This window comes from Zootoca vivipara, chromosome 7, assembly GCF_965207765.1.
Source record: "Zootoca vivipara chromosome 7, rZooViv2.hap1.1, whole genome shotgun sequence".
Lineage (NCBI taxonomy): Eukaryota > Metazoa > Chordata > Lepidosauria > Squamata > Lacertidae > Zootoca > Zootoca vivipara.
This window is the reverse complement of record NC_142590.1, coordinates 6567075-6586130: the sequence shown is the minus strand read 5'-3', so window position 1 is coordinate 6586130 and position 19056 is coordinate 6567075. Positions and strand designations below refer to the sequence as shown.

Here is a 19056-nt window from a genome sequence, read left to right as displayed (position 1 = left end):
GCCTCTGAGCCGCTACCTCCCTCAAACCCCTGTTGTACATCTATACCAGGGGTCGGCAACCTAAGGCCCATGGGCCACAACCGGCCCATGGCAGTCATTTGACCAGCCCACGAGCTGCCCCCGAACCAAGCCGCCCGTTTGGCGAGTCCCCGCATGCTGCACTAAACCGGCACAGCGGGGACTCGCTTCTGCGGTGCTGGAAATCGCGTCTGCGCATGTGCAGATGCTGGAAATTGCATCAGCGCAGACGCAGATGCTGGAAATCTCATCTGCACAGACGCCAGAAATCATCCGGCCCACAGGGGGGATCTCCGCTGGAGTGAACCAGCCCAGGCGAGGTAAACCTCCTTGCCGACCCCTGATCTATACTGTCTTCCTCTTCCTCCTCCCTGGAAGGGTCAGGATTGGGAGGCGGTCTCCACCATTTCTCCTCTGCCCAGTCCCTGACACCCAGAGAGGAATGACCTCCATTTATCCAGCAATGGAATTAGGTTGCAGGCACAGGTTCCATGTATAAGAGGTCAGGGAGTTAACTTTCTTAGGAGAGGCTCCTAAGTAAGGCAGTTCCTGGTCTAAGTCCCACATATGACTGAACCATCATATTCTAGTGCAGTCCATTGACCGCCAGATCCTCACCAATGAAGCAAGTTGTAGGGTGCTTGCTATTCATTCTCCACTGAGCATAGCTGCCAAGTACCCCGTTTTCCACGGGAAACCCCCGTTTTTACTTACCTTTTCCCGGTGGTCCCCCGTATCACTTTGTCTCCCATTTTTCTCCGTTATTTTCTCCTGCCGGCGGCCATTTTTTCCCCCTGATTTGCCCTTCTATGGGCACCAAAAATGGCCGCCGCCAGCTTCAAAGTTGCATCTACGCATGCCCGGAAGTGCATAGACGCGACTTCCGGTGTCGGCGGCCGCCATTTTTGGTGCCCATAGATGGGCAGAGCGACACCGGAAGTTGCGACGACGCACTTCCTGACATGCATAGAAGTGACTTTCGAAGCCGCCGGCGGCCATATTTGGTGCCCATAGAAGGGCAAAGCGACACCGGAAGTTACGTCGGCGCAACTTCCGGTGTCACAGGGCTGCTGGTCCCAGATTCTGCAGTCCGGGACTTGGAAGGTAAGCCACTGAGCAAGAGAGCAAATGACTTGGGGTTGTGGGTGGAGTGTGGGACTCTAGAGAAGTCTTGGGGGAGTTTCCCTCCAGACCTGAGGCTGAGCTCAAGGTTGTTTTTGGGGTAGGGGGTCTTTTTCAGGGGGTTCCAGATCACAGTACAATGATGTGCTTGCCTCATGCCCAAGTGCTGGTGCCGATGGACTAATTTTGTTTCCCTTTGATTTCCCCTTTTCCTTGTTGAACCCAGTACTATAACTTCAATGGGAAAGTGCCCCACGTGACATATGACTACACAGTGCCCAGGACTCTGTCGCCAGCTCTTCAAACCGTTCCCCCCGCCATCAAGATGCCAACGCTGTACCTTCACCTGCCGGAGCCCAGCCACAATCGCCAGGACGCCGTCCCGCCCATTGCCCAAGATTTCAACGCCACTTGGTTATCTCTTGCGCCGGATGACGTAGGGGAACCTTTCCCACGGGGGGAGGAGCACGGAGGGGTGGCCTTCAAAAGCCAGGGCTTCTTCCCATTTAACTCAACTGCGCAAGGCAAGGACTGGGGCTGGAAACATGGGGCAGAGGATGAAAAGTTTGGTTTCCAAGTCCAACGCGTCTACCACACCAATGGAGCAGGTGATGACGAAAAGATGGCAGTGGGCAGAGAAACCGATCTGGGTTGGTATATTTTCTTGCAACTTTGCTTTCCTCAAGCATGTGCAATGTTAGGTTCCTTCTGCTCCCACATGTAGCGTGGGGTGGGGTGGGGGAGGGTAGCCATGTCCGCCCAATGCTCCCTACTGAAAACCTGTGCTTTTTTTTTTTTGCATTGCTGTTCTTAGTTATGTAATGCCTTATTCCTGTCCCATATATCCCAAGCCTTCTGTGGGGGGTTGGGAGGAAGTAAATAATTGTTGTGGGTTTGTTTGGTTTCTGTATCAACCTACCTGGACCCTGAGATCATTTTCTGAGGCCCTTCTTCATGTGTCTCCTCCTCAAGAGGTCTGTTGGGGGGCAACACAAGAGCAGGGACTTCTCTGCAGTGCTCCCTGTCTGTGGAATGCTCTCCCCAGGGAAGTTTGCCTGGCACCTTCATTATACACCTTTAGGGGCCTGGCAAAAACATTCCTTTTTAACCAGGCTTTGGGTTGATTTGTTTGACATCATATGCCCTTTTAAAATGTGGGGTTTTTTTGGGGGGGGGGTTGGGTGTTGTTTTTATTTTGATTATTTATTTTGTGGTTTTATATTTTAATTTTTTTCTGTGAACCGCCTCGAGACCTTTGGGTATAGGGTGGCATATAAATTCAATAATTAATAATAATAATAATAATAATAATAATAATAATATGCAGCAAAAGCAGTGTTATGGTAAGGGGACAACTGTGGTTTGATGAAGGGCTGTAAGGGACAATGTGCAAAGCCGGAATAGCTAATAGCTATGATGAGAATTTAATTTTTTTTGGAAATTCAAATACCGAGATTTAGGGTTGCCATATTTTGAAGAGCAAAAAATGGGAGGGGACACATTTGCCAACTTTTAACTATGGATCGCTATGACGACTCTCATTTTACGTGCCCAGGAAAGGAAGGGCGTGTCTTGGAAAAAGGACATATGGCAACCCTATACACATACACACACCTGCTTGCCAAAATCTGAAATCATCCCTAAACCCTGAACATTAAAATTCTGTAATTGTGACAACTCTGAAATTATGAGGGCTGGAAACTCTCTTTTTTTAAAGCATCGAGAGTGTGTCCTGTTTAAACTTTCTACCAGACGCTGGCTTGCACTGCCCACATGCCAAATTACACCAGAAGATTTGTCTTGTGAGCATAACAGGGGAATCAAGCTTTGTCCCATGCCTCTTGAGGAACGAATGCCTTAAACTGGATTTGTTGCTATCCTGTGTTTTCTTTAAGCTCTCAGACTCAATCATCTCACAATCAGTACAGCCATTCCCCACGGTGCAGTGAGGCCTGAGCTCCAAGAGGCCAGCAGGATGGGGCCCTCCAGGCTACGTCTCTTCAGGAAACTGTGTCTCCAGGACCCACAGAACGCTGCTTTTTGCAGGGAATTGCATTACCTAGCGGTCAAGCTGGGGAGGAAGAACTCGACGATGGGCTTTTGGGGCGAACCTTTGGTCGAGTGGTCCGAAGGGCTGCACAAGCCACCTGCAAAAAAGAACTTTCTGGAGGATGTGAATGCTGAAGCACATGCGGTGGACGGCGCAGGGAATGATACGCTCGGTGCGATGCCTTCCAAGCCTAGTTCCAGCTCCAGCGTTCAGGCTGGTTTGGGGAGCAAACTCCCGTCAGAACCTCTTCAGGCTCCTGGCACTGAAAGGCAAGTAGGATGAGCGTTTCCTGGAGCAAAGGACCAGATGTCCTCTTAGGGTGAAGCTAGATGTCATGCAAACTCCCAGCCGAGCACCTCCGCCATGGAGGCATAGCTGCCAAGTTCTGGCCTGAGAAATAAGGGACTGGACCGGAAGTAGCAGACCGGAAGTAGCGCTGCCGCCATTTTGGAACTGGGCGGAGCATGCTCAGAAGCTACTTTTGATGCTGCTCTGCCCTGTTCCAAAATGGCCACCGCACCAGAAGTCACGCTGCAGCCATTTTGGAACTGGACAAAGCAGCATCAAAAGTCGCTTCTGAGCATGCTCCGCCCAGTTCCAAAATGGCCGCCGCGCCAGAATAAACCGGGAAAAAACAAAAAATCCGTTTTTTCAGCTGGGAACAGCTGGAAAAACGGGGGTTTCCCGGGGAATACGGGAGACTTGGCAGCTATGCATGGAGGGGAGGCTGGTTTCCTCTCAGCTTCGCCATCTGAATGGCTGACAAACACACCAGCATGTTAACTTCAGTCTTACCCCAAACCCCAGGATTCAGATGGACTATCCACCCACCCATGATAGTTCTGTGGGTCACAGTGAAGGCCGATGGGAAGGCCGCAAAGCCAGAGCAGGGACCCACCTAGGGGCACAGTGGGCAGCCTCTTCTGCGAGGCCCCACTGAAGCTTTCCCCTCCTTAATTTATGGCATGCTAAGGTGTCCCGAGTCCATGATTTGGGAATTACTGGCCTAAAGAATGGAATCCTTGACAGGCCCACCAGCACTTGAGTTTCGAAATGCATCAGATTTGGTATGCACCAGACTCTGGGGGAGCAAGGATTGCATTCACACCTGGGCTCCTTTCCTAGTCCCCTCAGAATCCCAGAATGGATGGCCTTTCCTTCCCAGAGTAGACAATTCACCTGTGAGTTCATGCAAGCTCCTTTCCCCCTACAGCAACGACTTTGAGCTGAATCCCCTCGGCCACGACGACATCAGCCTGGCTGACATGTATCGCTGGAAAGTATCGGCCTACGCCCCTTGCAGCTCGACGTGCACGTCAGGTAGCTTTGCTGTGAAGCTGATGGTTTTTGAGAGCAATTCTCTTGAGGGACCAAACCTTTTGCTTGAATGTGCCTTGTTCTCTAGCACCCAGAGAGATCTTTTCTAGAAATAAGCATGAAAGTCTGGTATTGTAGGTGACGGCAATGCATCTGCTATTGATTCAGGTATCTGTTGACTGTTTGCTTCGCCTCTGCGTTCTCAACTCTTCAACCACAAATTCTGCATGGAGCGCCCCCCCCCCCAGTTGGTGCCCCTCTAGCTGTCTTGGACTACAACTCCCATCAGCCCTTCCTAGCACAGCCAATTGGTCCATTTAGCCTAATGTTGCTTGCATGGACAGGCAGTGCTGCCTAATGTGTTGTCCTCCCTGCTGCCCTGTCCCTGGGGCTGGTGGGGGCTGAACTTGGACCTTCCTACATGGGATCTGTTGTCCTTCCCCATTCTAAGCCACTCTGTGCATCCGTATGGCGCAATGACTGACTTTTTAGCACATTTGTTCTCTAGCTGCCCTGGAGCATTTAACCCACTACAGTGCACATGGGCAATAAATTATCGTATTTTTTAATTAATTCATACCAATAAAATTTAATAACATAATTATTCACTGCACAACCTTGATTCTTCATTCATATCCCAGCATTAACTGTGCAGCTTTAAGATGCTGTCCAGCTCGGCTGCTCAGAGCCCCTTCAGGTCTCCCAAGGAAGAGATGGGAAAGGAAACGCGAGTAGCTTGCCCTCCCGTGCTCAGGGCCGGCGCGTCCATTTAGGCGAACTAGGCCATCGCCTAGGGCGCCAAAATGGAGGGGGCGCTGGTCAGCCTGCCCCCAACCCCCCCGAGCCACCGCCCATCACCACCGCCCTCGCCTGTGGCTTGCTTTCTTATTTTTTTCTTCTCCCAACATTGTTGGGCGAGGGGCGGGCTAGCGAGGCACCACGCTAGTGGCTGACTGGCGTGACGCCCCTCCTCGCTGGCCCGCCCCTCGCCCGGCAACGTTGGGAGAAGAAGTTAAAAAGGAAGCTGCCAGCCGAGCGAGGCTGCTGGCTGCAGCTTCCTTTCTTATTTTTTCTCCTCCCGATGTTGCTGGGCGAAGAGCGGGCTAGCGAGCAGCCAATCAGAAGCTGCGGGCACCTCTGGGCCGAGCGGGAGGAAGCGGCCAGAAGCGGCCGAGAGCAGGAAGGAAGCGGCGCCGGCAGCGGCCCGGAGACAGCGTCCGCTGCTCAGGCCAGCAACGTGGGCTCTGTGCCCCTTTTCATCCCTCCTGCCATTTACACTGGGGGGGCGGGGCGGGGCGCCAGAAGGTGACCTTGCCTAGGGCACCAAAAACCCTAGCACCGGCCCTGCCCCTGCTTCTGGATCTTCCCTGGAAGGCAGAGCTCTACAAAGTCCCTCTGGGTAGATGGGCCTTGTTGCATTGTGGGGACAAGATGCAAGTCTCCCTGGGGAGGCAAGGCCATCTTCTCTCATCAGATGAGATCTGGAAAAGTGGTGGTTGCAGCAGTGGGGAAATGTGAGTCACTTAGGCTGCTTAGCAGCCGCCAGGGAAGCCCCTCTGCCGCTAGGGGCCATTTAATGAACAGGGACTAAAAAGAAACACTTTTGGTTGTCCACGCAGGGATCAGCAGCTCCTACGCCATGTGCGTCCGCTATGATGGTGTGGAAGTGGAAGAAGCGTATTGTGATGCCCTGACACGCCCAGAGCCCACCCACGAGTTTTGCACAGGCAGAGACTGCCAGCCCAGGTGAGTGAAAGGAGCCAGTTCCCAGAAAGGGACTGGGATGGAGTGTAGGTGTGCAATCTTAATCCTGAACCAGAATATGAAATCTGTAGTTTGAGGTTGGTGGAAGGTGGTTAACTGTAATGTTCTTCCATCTTCCTTTACAGGTTTTTGCAAAATGCTGGGGAAATTATAAACAACAGCAGGACTCGCAATAATGGGCCTGCTTTGCGGTTGCTTACTTAATAGGCAAACCAAAATAATCCTGCAGAGTTTATATATAGAGAGAGAGAGAGAAAGAGAGAGAGAGAGTTTTTTTTATACTTTTCAAATTTATACATTCCATTAGCTGTACAACCAATTTAACATTTCAAAGCTCGAACTTCCTTCCCCCTCTTTCTGCAGTTCCTTAAATTTATTTTTTAATGCCTTCTGCATATCCAAATTCATTTAATTTGCTCTTTTAATTATCTACTTTAAATATATACTCTTATGATACTGCAGGTTATTACAAGAATCCTGCCAATGCTTTTATCTGTTTGCAATTTATCTGTAAATATTCAATAAACCATTTCCATTCTGTTATAAAAAGTTTCTTTTCTTGATTTCTTGTTCTTCCGGTAAGTTTTCCCATTTCTGCATATTCCATAAGTTTTTGTATCCCTTCTTCCTTTGCTGGGATTTCTCCTTTTTCCACTTTGGGGTGAGTAGCATTCTTGCTGCTGTAGTCGCATACATGAATAAATTTCTATACAATTTGGGTAGTTCTGTCCCTATGAGTCCCAAAAGAATACAAATGTTATTTTGAATATCCTTTTCAATTCATTATATAAAATGAAGGTTCATTTTATCATATGTGGTGGTCTTGTAGTAAGGTAACCTTACTGGGAAATGATATAAAATGAATTGCAGAGTTGATATTTTTAGTGGGAAGTGCATTTCACTCTTGTGTGGTTATAGGTCAGGGGTTGGCAACCTAAGGCCCACGAGCCGGAAGCGGCCCATGGGGGCCATTTAACCGGCCCCTAAGCCACCCCCAAACCGAGCCAACGGCCCGGCGAGTCCCGTGCGCTGCGCTAAATCGGCACGGCACAGGGACTCTCTTCTGCGCCTCTGGAAATCGCTTCTGCGCATGCCCAGATGCCGGAAATCCCTTCTGTGCAGGCGTGATTTTCAGCATCTGGGCATGTGCAGAAGCGATTTCCGGCGCTGTGGACATGCGCAGATGCAATTTCTGGCATCGCACTGCACTGGTCTGGCTCACAGAGGATCATCGCAGGAGTGAGTGGCCCACCCCCTGCCTGGTAAGCCTTGCCGACCCCTGTTACAGAGCCTCATGTAGTTAGGAAGCTTGGAAGGCTCTTCTGTTTTCTCCCTCTTGACTCAGATAATTCTACTGCTCTGACCTTCCAAGTTCCCTCAGACTAAGCCATGGTTGCTCTCTCTTCTCTCTCACCATTGGCGCCTGCGTGGAGGTGGGAGACCAGCCGGTGGAGCGAGTGTTCCAGGACCTGCGGTGAAGGCTACCAGTACCGAACGGTGCGCTGCTGGAAGATGCTGGCTCCAGGCTTTGACAGCTCTGTTTACGACGATATGTGCGAGTCGGCTGGGCTAGCCAGGCCCATGGAGCGGAAATCTTGCAAGAACAAAGCTTGTGGGCCACAGTGGGAGCTGTCAGAGTGGTCTGAGGTATGTAGAAGAAGAAGAGTTTGGATTTGATATCCCGCTTTATCACTACCCGAAGGAGTCTCAAAGCAGCTAACAATCTCCTTTCCCCTCCCCCCCCACAACAGATGTGGTTCTTTGGCAATTTCAGCAAAAGAAGAGTTTACAGCATGGGCTGTACCGGGGAAATACCGGGGAAATACGGTAGCTAAGTCAGCCTCTCTGCAAGTGCAAAGACAAATTTCCTTTTTAGGCACTTGAGGAGCAAAAGAAGGGATTTGTGATGTTTTAACCCTGATTTTTTTCATCTTCCATGATAGAATCATGGGGATGAAATCCGTTTTCAGGAAAATATGCCTTAGCATATTATTATCATTTGAAGTGGGTTTCCCTTATCCAGGATAAGCTGCAAGTGTGAGGGTCAAACTGGTGTTACCTGTTTTCATTTATTTTTATTTCCGTCAGTAAATTTCGTAGCCCAACAGCACAAACTCTCGGGAAAGGGTAAAACGCTCCTTGCATTTCTGCTTCTCTTTCAACCATGTCCCACAGCCCCCTATGGCACCTTTTCTATACTTCTCCACCCAGGGACTGCTCCTTGCACATAATTGCACAGCAAGCAATTCATAAATCAGTGATGGTAATAACCTAATGTCTCATTTCACTCGGAATGAGCGCTCAGTGGCTCCACAATTCAACGCTGCAAGTCGTTAGCACAAGTATTCAGAAAGCCATCATCCACCTGTACTACCTGCCCCCCCCCAATCTAAGGAAAAAAAGATAGACATGTTGAGCCCCTTTCTGCTTTTTCTGAGTAATTTGAAAACTAGACCATAATTTCCAATATAATCCTGCCAAGGTGGCTAGAACTGTGATATCTTAGACTACACAGTGGCTATTATTTACGTAGAGTATTGGGCTTTGGCCTAGCTCCCTAAACGGCCTCAGTCTTGTATACTTGAAGGAGCGCCTCCGCCACCATCATTCAACCTGGACACTGAGGTCCAGCTCCAAGGGCCTTCTGGGAGTTCCCTTACTGCGAGAAGCGAAGTTACAGGGAACCAGGCAGAGGGCCTTCTCAGTAGTGGCACCCGCCCTGTGAAATGCCCTCCCATCAGATGTCAATGAAATAAACAACTATCTGACATTTAGAAGACATCTGAAGGCAGCCCTGTTTAGGGAAGCTTTTAATGACAATGTTTTAATTTATTTTTAACCTTCTGTTGGAAGCCGCCCAGAGTGGCTGGGGAACCCAGGTAGATGGGCTGGGTAGAAATCATTATTTATTATTATTATTATTATTATTATTATTATTATTATTATTATTATTATTTCGACATCTGAGACAAAAAAAAACACAACTTTCCCTCCCCACAATAAACTATACAGTGAATAGTTGCCATTTGCTTTATTAAACCGTGCTTAAATTCTGCTGCCCGGGGCAGATGGCTCTGTTAGGAAGGCATACATGTTGACCTTGAGCTAACATACGGTGAATTGTTTGCAATATTGGGAATATTAGGTCGCTTTCCTGAGTGGAAAGGGTGATCCCATACTGTTTATGAAGGAACAAGCTTGTCCACAGAAGAATAATTGCCTCCTCGTGGCTTGCATCTTTCACAGCGTTTTTCATTTCCCCTGTCCCATATCATCCTGTTCCCATCTTTATAGTGTTCTGCTCGATGCGGTGGCCCAGGGACAATGAAGAGGGAGGTGCGCTGCTCTGTAGAGCCCAATCTGTGCAGTGAGTCATTGAGGCCTGTCGGTGAGCGGGAATGCTCAGGCCCCCCCTGCGACTGGCATTGGACCGCCTCTGACTGGGGGCCGGTGAGTCGCAGAACATTCTTTCTGTTTTCTCCTCCTCTCCCCTCCCCATCTTAGAGGATCCGGTTAAGAGGGCATGGAGGTGGCAGGTTTGTCATCCGTGGGGAGCCTGTGGGTTTTGAAGTGGGCAGCAGGCGACTCATACCAGTTCCTGTCTCTTTGCTGCATGCTTTCATAACCAAGAAATAGGCTGGCGAAGGATCCCAGCGTGTCACAAACTCAGCTCCCCGTCAGACTTGCTGCCTCCCTGGAATGAGAGGATGCTCTCATCTTTTTTCTGTATACGTTTTGGGACAAGGTTGGCAGAAGCAGAACAACTGTCTTTCTGGGAAGCTTGCCATTCTAGATCTCCTTAGCCTGGGATTCCTGTACAGTGGAACCTTGGTTTATGAACACCTCGGTTTACGAATTTTCGGTTTACGAACGCCGCAGACCCATCTGGAACGGATTAATTCACTTTCCATTACTTTCAATGGGAAAGTTCGCTTCAGTTTATGAACGCTTCAGTTTATGAACAGACTTCTGGAACCAATTACACCCATGCTTCGGGTTAAGTACGCTTCAGGTTGAGTACTCCGTGGACCCGTCTGGAACGGATTAATCTACTTTCCATTACTTTCAATGGGAAAGTTCGCTTCAGTTTATGAATGCTTCAGTTTAAGTACTCCGCGGACCGTCTGGAACAGATTAATCCACTTTCCATTACTTTCAATGGGAAAGTTCGCTTCAGTTTATGAACGCTTCAGTTTATTAACAGACTTCCGGAACCGATTGTGTTCATAAACCGAGGTACCACTGTACCTGGGTCAGACCCTGCATGCATATTTTTAGACCGTATTTCTTGTGGCTGCATGGAATACAACATGAACCAAACACCTTCCTGATTAGAGACTGATTCTCAGGCGCTGTTACCTTGAAAGGCCTCTTTGTTTCTCCAAGTGCTCAGGTTTGTGTGGCGAGGGACGAATGAACCGCTTTGTCACCTGTCGCAATTTGGAGGGGAAGGTGATCTCAGACTCCCTGTGCAACCCCAACACCAAGCCTCTAGCAATCTATCCCTGTGGAGATAAGAACTGCCCTGCGCATTGGGTTAAGCAGGAATGGGACCAGGTGAGTCCACGCTTGGTCACACCCTTCATACGAACAGGATGCTCTTGCCAACACCACCCCCAAAAGGTTTGCCGCCTACTGTTGGGTGTATTTCTTGACTAACCATTAACTCAGTTCTGTGCATTGCCATTGCCTTCTGCTTCTGATCTCCCCCGAGCTTTCTCTTTGTAGGGTATCAGAGGTGTTGAAGCAGAGGGTTCATTGTTTCTGTTATAACCCCACCCCCCAATTTCTATAAAAGGACACAGGGCAGCTTGCATAAAATCAGCACATTGCAAAATAAGATCTAGGGGGAGAAATAGCAACCTTAAAAATAAACCACCTTTTAATAAGCAGACTAGCTGGCCCGGCCACACGTTGCTGTGGCTTATCCCTGTGATGGCCCCCACCTTGTCCTGACCCATGACCTATCCCGCCCCCTCGACCCTGTCTGCAAAGCCGAGCCGAGCTGTTGTGGAGAGGGAAACTTTCCTAGCTGCAGTACCAGCGTAGAGGGCGCTGTTTTGCAACCTCTCCTGTGCTCCCAGCATCCCCGGCTGTCGTTGTGTTCGGGAACGGTGGGTTTTACCTGCTTTACCTGCCATAGGTGTGACATCTATCTACGCAAATTGTATATGGTCACTTGCATATTCGCTTGGGACGTTTTGTCCAAATTTGAACGCAATCGGTCAAACGGTTTCGGAGAAAAGTGGAGACACACCCACATGGCCAGTTTACATTTTTATATACTGTATATAGAGGGCACAACCAAAGACAGGGAGCCATGGGATTGCATAATTATTCCCTCCCCTGGCCGCCAATTCACCAACCTCAACTAGGGTTCCCTCTTAACCAAGATTTGAAACCAGGATTTGAGGTAGCTTCCATAGTTAAGGAGAAACCTCACTAGCATCAATATGGCTTTGGCTCCAAGCACCACCACCACCACAACAACAACTGCAGGTGGCCAGAAGGCAGATCACCACAGCTCTCAGTCCACCTGCAGTCAGTAGTATCCCATTTGGCACTGTACAGCTACTGATGCTGACCTTGTTCCTCAGTTTCTGCTGGTCATAGGCTACTTTTCTGCTAAACCATATGCCTACCTCCAAGCTAAAGGTGAGGAGCTTCCCCCACCTTTCAAGGGCTGCATCGCTTTGGGAGTAAACTATTGCGGGTAGCTGCACACCAGAGCAAAAACTAGATTTCTTTCTGGACAGATCGACACCTTAAATTTAAAGCACATCCAACACACATTTTAAGCACATTAGGTAAATGTAAAGGGACCCCTGAACATTAGGTCCAGTCGTGACCGACTCTGGGGTTGCGGCACTCATCTCGTTCTATTGGCTGAGGGAGCCAGTGTACAGCTTCCAGGTCATGTGGCCAGCATGACAAAGCCGCTTCTGGCAAACCAGAGCAGCACATGGAAACGCCGTTTACCTTCCCACTGTAGCGGTTCCTATTTATCTACTTGCATTTTGACGTGCTTTCGAACTGCTAGGTTGGCAGGAGCTGGGACCGAGCAACGGGAGCTCACAGCACATTACGTCCCCCAAAGAATCCTGGGAACTGTGGTTTGTTAAGGGTGCTGGGGGATTGCATCTCTGTGAGAGGGAAACTACAGTTCCCAGGATTCTTTGAGGGATGTCATGTGCCTTAAATATGTATTAGATGTGTTTTAATTTCTCTCTTTCTGCCATCCTGTCTCCTCCCCACTCCCTGCCAAAGCCAGCCCTACCTATCAGCCCATTGGCTTGCTGAGAGAGACTGCTGTTTATATTTCATGTTTCTTGAGATGACTGGCTCCATTTTTCCTTTTATAGTGAAAAAAGAGGTATGGCTATGAAAAAAGCAAACAAAACAGAAAGCAAAACCACATAACCTCTAGTTTACTGAGACTGGATCTAGACACATCAAAGAAGCGTTTCGGTTAACGCTTTGCAAACTTTGTATGAGAAATCGGGTTGGCAAAAAAGGAACTCCACAGCGCCATCTGGCGTCACAGTGAGCATGCACAAACAACACACATAAAGTTTTTTTTTCCTTTGCCAGTGTAGCTGAGTCCTTAGTGGAGTACAGCGATTAAGGGGGAATAAAAATAAAAACTTCAGCAAAGGTGTGGAGTCAAAAAGGAAATGTGCAATGAAAAGAACTCCTATAGATATGATTGGAGTTGCGTAATAACTTGGGAGATTTGATAAAAATCATCCTTAAAAAAATATTTACCGAGTGGATTGGAAATTTTATAATGAAAATAAAATAACTTGCGCCCTTGCAGTAAGGGTCGACATAATGAGAATGGGAATAAATCGAGTCTCGAATCAATAAAAGTTAACTTTTGCTATGTGCTAGATTAAAAAGAGGCAACTGTACCTTTGCCTTCCTCCCAACACCTGTCTAGCCAGAGCACATCTTAAGCATCAGTCAGAAGCATGATGCGCGATCCCACTGGGCAACTGCCCAGCATAACCCCGTGCAACATTCTCATGCTGACGACTGAATGAAACCCCTCTTCCTCCCTTCCAGTGCAATGCAACATGTGGCCGAGGCGTCAAGATGCGGACAGTGCTGTGTGTGGGGCTGGAAAATGGACTGTACAGGGAGTACCCCGAGAAGCGCTGCGATGCTCTCCCCAAGCCGGAAGTGCAGGCGTCCTGCTTCAAGAGACCCTGCTCAACGTGGTTCTCCACCTCTTGGTCCCAGGTAGAGGAAGGGGCTAGTTCTGTGGTGGGGCTTAAGATGGGGATGAAAAGAGGGTAGATGAGACCCACCTGCCCCTCACTTCCCTCTACAGGCCCTGCAGAAACCGCCTTCTTAACTGATGGACCCTCTATCGGTCTCATCCACTCAGTAGATGAGGAACCACACCTACCTGTGCGGGTCCTCATCCTATCCATCACCCAGCCTTGACAGATCACCAACAGGAGCAGCCTTAAGCAGGGAGCTAGAGTCATTCCCGGGCCACAATCAGATCTGATCTGATCAGGCCCACACTGAAACCCTGCCGCAAATATTAATTTACCATTCAGAGTGTTGCTTTGCTACAACAACCCTTTGCCAGCTTAAGCCAGCTCTGCAAAATTCAGCCGAGAGAGCAAGTCCCTTTAAGGCAGGAGCGTCCCATCATTTCAGGACAGCCTCCGGGGTTCCCTTATGACAGGGGTGGCCAACTCCGAAGAGACTGCGATCTACTCACAGAGTTAAAAACTGGCAGTGATCTACCCCCTTTTGGGGGGTTCAGGTCAAAGTTGTTAAGCTTTTTTTAAGGAGGAAGAAAGCCCCGTTTTTTAGGGGTTCAGGTCAAATTTGTTGAGATTTTTTAGGAAGGAGGAAGGCCCATTTTTAGGGGTTCAGGTCAGAGTTGTTGAGCTTTTCTGAGGTGGGAGGAAAGCCCTCTTTTTGGGAGGTGAAGGGCTAAAATGTTGAGCATTTTTTAGGGGAGCCAAAGTTCTTGAGCTTCTTTGGGGGGGGGAGCCAGTGATCTACCAGTGATCTACCACAGGCGTCCAGTGATCTACCAGTAGATCACGATCTACCTGTTGGACGTGCCTGCCTTATGACATGCCGCCTCTGTCACTATAAACATTGCACTCTGCATCCCCCCTTCTACTGGGGAACATTTAGTTACCTTGTTTTTTAATCCACACCCCTCCCCCCCGCCCTTCTGCCTCCCGTAGTGCAGCAAGACCTGTGGCACAGGCCTGCGTTTTCGCGAGGTGAAGTGTTACCAAGGAGAAGTCCTGGGGCAAGGCTGTGAGTCAGCTTCCAAGCCTGAAGCCAAGCAGACATGCCAGCTCCAGTTGTGTCCCACAGATGCCCCAGGTAGGATTTCCTCGGGGGTGCCCTTGCGGGCTCAGTCTTGAGAGAGAGAAGGGGGTCACAGCTATTTTCCTTTGTAATGCACGTGGGGACTGTGCGGCAGAGAAGCAGAACGGCAAGGACGACTGGCTTTGCTTAACGATTGGCTGACCAGCTGTGATGTCACAGAAGGGTGATGCAAGCAGGAGGGTCTGTGGTTGCCATTGGAGGACCGGTTTAGCTCCTAGAGAGAGAGACAGACAGGACAGGCAGGTGCATGGAAAAGAATGGGGCAGTGGTGAAACATTGGGTCCAGGATGGCAGGATTTGTGGAAGGGTGGTTTTGACAAGTGAGCAGAAGGGAAGGCCAGAGGAAATGATTGGAGGAGGAAAACTAGGGAAAGGAATGGAATAAAGGGTACATGTTGGCCAAGAACTGCAGAGATAAGGAAGACTACAGTCCCCATATAAATTCGAAGTCAGCCACATTTTGGAAATAAATTAGCCCAGTCCCTGTGAGATGGCCAGGGAGGGGTTAAGCAACTCTCTTACTGACGCCTGTTGTCCCATTTCCACTCTTTAGATGAAGACTGTGAAGACAAAACGACAGCTAACTGTGTGCTGGTCCTAAAAGTGAAGCTCTGCTCACATTGGTACTACAGGAAGGCTTGCTGTAGATCCTGTAGGAGCAAGTCACCCTGATTCCACATCTGGCTGTTGTAACTTCCCTGCCCAGAACAAGGAGCAAAATGTCCTTAAGCACCAGAAGACTTTACTGAAATCTGCATTCTAGACCGGAAGCCATGGTTCCTGACTTGCAGCAACTCCTAGAGAACATCCTAGCTAGCTAGCAAGTATTTTTCCCCCATGTAGCAGTCAAAAGGACCCTGTTTACATGGCCTTTCAAAAAAAGACACCAGGTCTCTAGATACCACAGTACCAACATGTAACTATCAGACTTCAGAGTGCCCCTCACAGGTACTTTATCATGCTATGTGAAATCCTAAAATCCTTGACCTCCCCCATATCGTGGAACAGCTGGGGCTTATTAAACTGCCACCCCTTCCCATTCATTTAGCCTGAAGGCGGTCCCCTGCTGATATTGGCATCTATGTGAATCCAGGCCTTTGCGTTTATGTAGTGCATCAGATTGTAAGAAGCATTTTGCAATCATTCAAATGTAAAGAATAGCCCTGCTGGATCAAACCAAAAACTCCCATCTAGTCCAGCATTCTACTTCTCACATTGGGCAACACATGCCTCTTGGGAAGCTCACCAACCGGATGTGACGGCTTCCTCCTGCTGTTGCTCCACAGCAACTGGGTCTCCAGAGACATTTCATTTAGCCGTTGTAGCTAGTACCACCCGATAGAACTTTTCTTCATGAATTTGTTCTTTGCTGAAGGCCACCTGATGAGTTCATGAATCCAAAAGGAAAACGGGAGCGTGTGCTCTCTGAGTTTTTCGGAGGGGTGCCAGTCTTTCGGAGGGGTGCACAACCCAGTCTTTTTGCAAGCTGCGTAGTATCCATCTATACCACCCATACGATGCCTCTGGCATTGCACATAGCAGTTGGGAATTCATGGGGGCGAGAGGTGCAACCCATACAGGGCAGGACAAGCATCATATTGCTCAAAAACATTCTTTTGTTAGGGTTCATCAAGTTTTCTGCAAAGTGTCAGTCTTAGAACTTGGTACACAGGAATCTCATGTGCAGACATATGCTTGGAGGAAAGTTATGTCATAGCATGAATAAACAAAAGGAGAGAGAGAAGGTGGGTGCTTTGAATGTTCCATCCTCTAGATATAGCAAGTTGTCTGTGATTAATCTACAAAATCTTTTTTTTTTAAAAAAAAATCACTTTACAATAAAGAGAGAGGAAAAAACCGTGTGATTTCACAATGCGAGGAGATTTGCGGTAGATGGAAAGGGCGCATGCAATGGAAGTTGCACGTCTGTGGCAAGAAGCAGCGGGAGTGGGGAGGTGGCTGACTTGGGAATCTGAGGGGAGGGGAGAAGCGCTCCAATGTTTCTGTGAAATTGCTGGGTGGGATTTTGGCCTGGAATGATGGTGACATATCTAGCACCCAAGGGAGAGACAAGACATGTGCAACTACGCTTCTCGAAAAGGATGAGCTTTTTGAGATGGGCTCTGCCAAGGATGAAGCTGTGACCTTGGGAGAGGTCATCGGAAGAATGCAGGGGGTCTACAAGAGGAAGCAGCTTAATATCCCTCTTTGAGGTGTCTTTAAAAATATTACTTGGAAGGATCCCCTACAGAAATGCCTCACTATTTTGCAAGCACTGTTTCATCCCAACCCCACAGATGAGTCTGTGCATCCTCCTTACCTTCCAAGTCCTGGACTGCAGAATCCGCGACCGGCAGCCGTGCGACACCGGAAGTTGCGTCGACGTAACTTCCGGTGTCGCTTTGCCCTTCTATGGGCACCAAAAATGGCCGCCGCCGGCTTCGAAAGCCGCTTGTACACATGTCAGGAAGTGCATAGACGCAACTTCCGGTGTCGCTCCGCCCATCTATGGGCACCAAAAATGGCCACCGCCGAAAGTCTATGCACTTCTGGACATGCGTAGATGCGATTTTTGAAGCCGGCGGCGGCCATTTTTGGTGCCCATAGAAGGGCAAATCGGAAAGAAAAAAAATGGCCACCGGAGAAAAACGGGAGCCGAAGTGATACGGGGGACCACCGGGAAAAGGTAAGTAAAATCGGGGTTTTCCCGGAGAAAACGGGGTACTTGGCATCTATGGCATTCTCCCTTTCAGTTACCAGTATCCATCATTCCTGTGAAAGGTTCTGTGGGAATTTGTACAAAGGGAAGTAAGCCGATAAGGACATGGTTGACGATCATGTGGAAACCTCAGGTGAGGAGGCCATACTTGCTTGCTTTCAACACAGCTTGATGTGCCCATGTCTGCACCAACTGTTTAGATGCCAGTCTGTGACAGTGTTTGGCCTATTTCAAGTCTGCCAGGCCTATACTGAACAAGAGAGATTACCCCAATCCCAGAAGCGGGTTTCCCAAATCTGCCAGGGAAGTTGATGTAACTGGGGTGAAAGATTTAGTTGGCAATTGAAGTAGACCTGGTCAAAAGAACGGTTCTGTTGACTCTGGCAAGAAGAGGCCAGGCCCTTAGTATTTACATCAAGTCTAGCAAAGGCTTCATACTCAAAGGGGTTGATGCTGCCCTCTTAAGTTTCCCTTCTGTGGCTGAAGAGGACTCTGATACCTGAGCACCCACAGCCCCAGGTAGATGTCAGGGCCACAAATGGCGAGGATTCCAGTTCCAGGGGGAAGTTGTCTGCCTGCCTCGAGGGCCAGAGTGGCACACTTCCAGTTAAAAAATAGGAAACAAAGACCTGAAGAGCCAGCAGCAGAAGACACCAACAGGAGGATGAATTCCTAAGGTGGGGCAGGACAGAATGGCGGGGGAGCTTAGACTGGTAGATTGTCATTGAGAATTTGTATACTTCCTTTCATTTTGAGAATACGAAGGTAGTGCCCCATTCTGTCCTATGAGACAAGTTACTTAAACTAAAGGACAGGCTCGGGGGGGGGGCAGGGTTTTACAGCCTGGTGGAGCTGGTTTGGCCTTCAGATGAGCTGACAGGGCATCCTGGATGGTGCCCTGAAGAACACATCTAAGTCTGGCTCCATCTGCACTATATGTTTAAAGCAGTATCATACCACTTTAAGCAGTCATGGCTTCCCCCAAAGAATCCTGGGCATTGCAGTTTGTCAAGGGTGCTGAGAGTTGTTAGGAAGCCCCCGTTCCCCTCACTGAGCTACAGCTCCCAGAGTTCCCTGCTAAGAGGGAATGGTAGTTGGAGCTTGGCCACTGGAAGCCCAAACAAGGCCAAGCCCAGCCTTTGTACATCATCAGGGGTCCCAGCCACAAGTTGATCCAGCAATGGACAAACAGATAAACGCAACGGAAGACATCAAACATCTACTTTAGTATTTCAAAGTCTGTATTATTGTTTTTTTTTTCATTTTAACTTCTAACCTGGCTCCATTGCCGAGCAACAAAGGAAATACGTTGAAGACAAACAGCAGTTCTGAAGTACAAAAAACAATGGATCGGAACGACCTTTCAACCATACTTTCTTGTATCAACACTGCTTGCCCCTGTCTCTCCTCTTTATGCTACAGAAGCCGTGCAAAAGGTGAATGTTGGTAGTTTTCTTCAATGAAGAAGGGAGGAGAGGAGATTGGGGGAGGAAGCAGCACCTTGAGCAAAAAAACTTCACCTGTGCTTGGAAAAGAGGACATACCCATGTTTGACCTGCGTACCAAGGAGGGAACAGGTTTTGAGGGTCCGCACCCTTGATGTACCCAGAAGAAATGTGAAGTGCAGAATGTCAACACTCCAGTTTGGATTCAGGAGTTTGGGTGGCAGCACAAGGCATGGAGCAGGGCATCTTGGGCT

General features: G+C 49.0%; 1 protein-coding gene across 1 annotated transcript in view; it reads left to right on the top strand.

Annotated features, from left to right (window-relative positions):
• The window catches only part of LOC118088948 (ADAMTS-like protein 2), a 39012-nt gene extending 22523 nt beyond the window's left edge, over positions 1-16489 (top strand). Inside the window, exons 9-18 of the mRNA XM_035123192.3 lie at positions 1367-1790; positions 3036-3459; positions 4404-4510; positions 6127-6253; positions 7705-7918; positions 9566-9721; positions 10658-10828; positions 13337-13513; positions 14488-14632; positions 15192-16489. Of these exons, the coding sequence (XP_034979083.3) occupies positions 1367-1790; positions 3036-3459; positions 4404-4510; positions 6127-6253; positions 7705-7918; positions 9566-9721; positions 10658-10828; positions 13337-13513; positions 14488-14632; positions 15192-15310 (2064 nt within the window). The 3' untranslated portion in view covers positions 15311-16489. The remainder of the gene's footprint in view (positions 1-1366; positions 1791-3035; positions 3460-4403; positions 4511-6126; positions 6254-7704; positions 7919-9565; positions 9722-10657; positions 10829-13336; positions 13514-14487; positions 14633-15191) is intronic.
• Positions 16490-19056: the final 2567 nt, after the last annotated feature.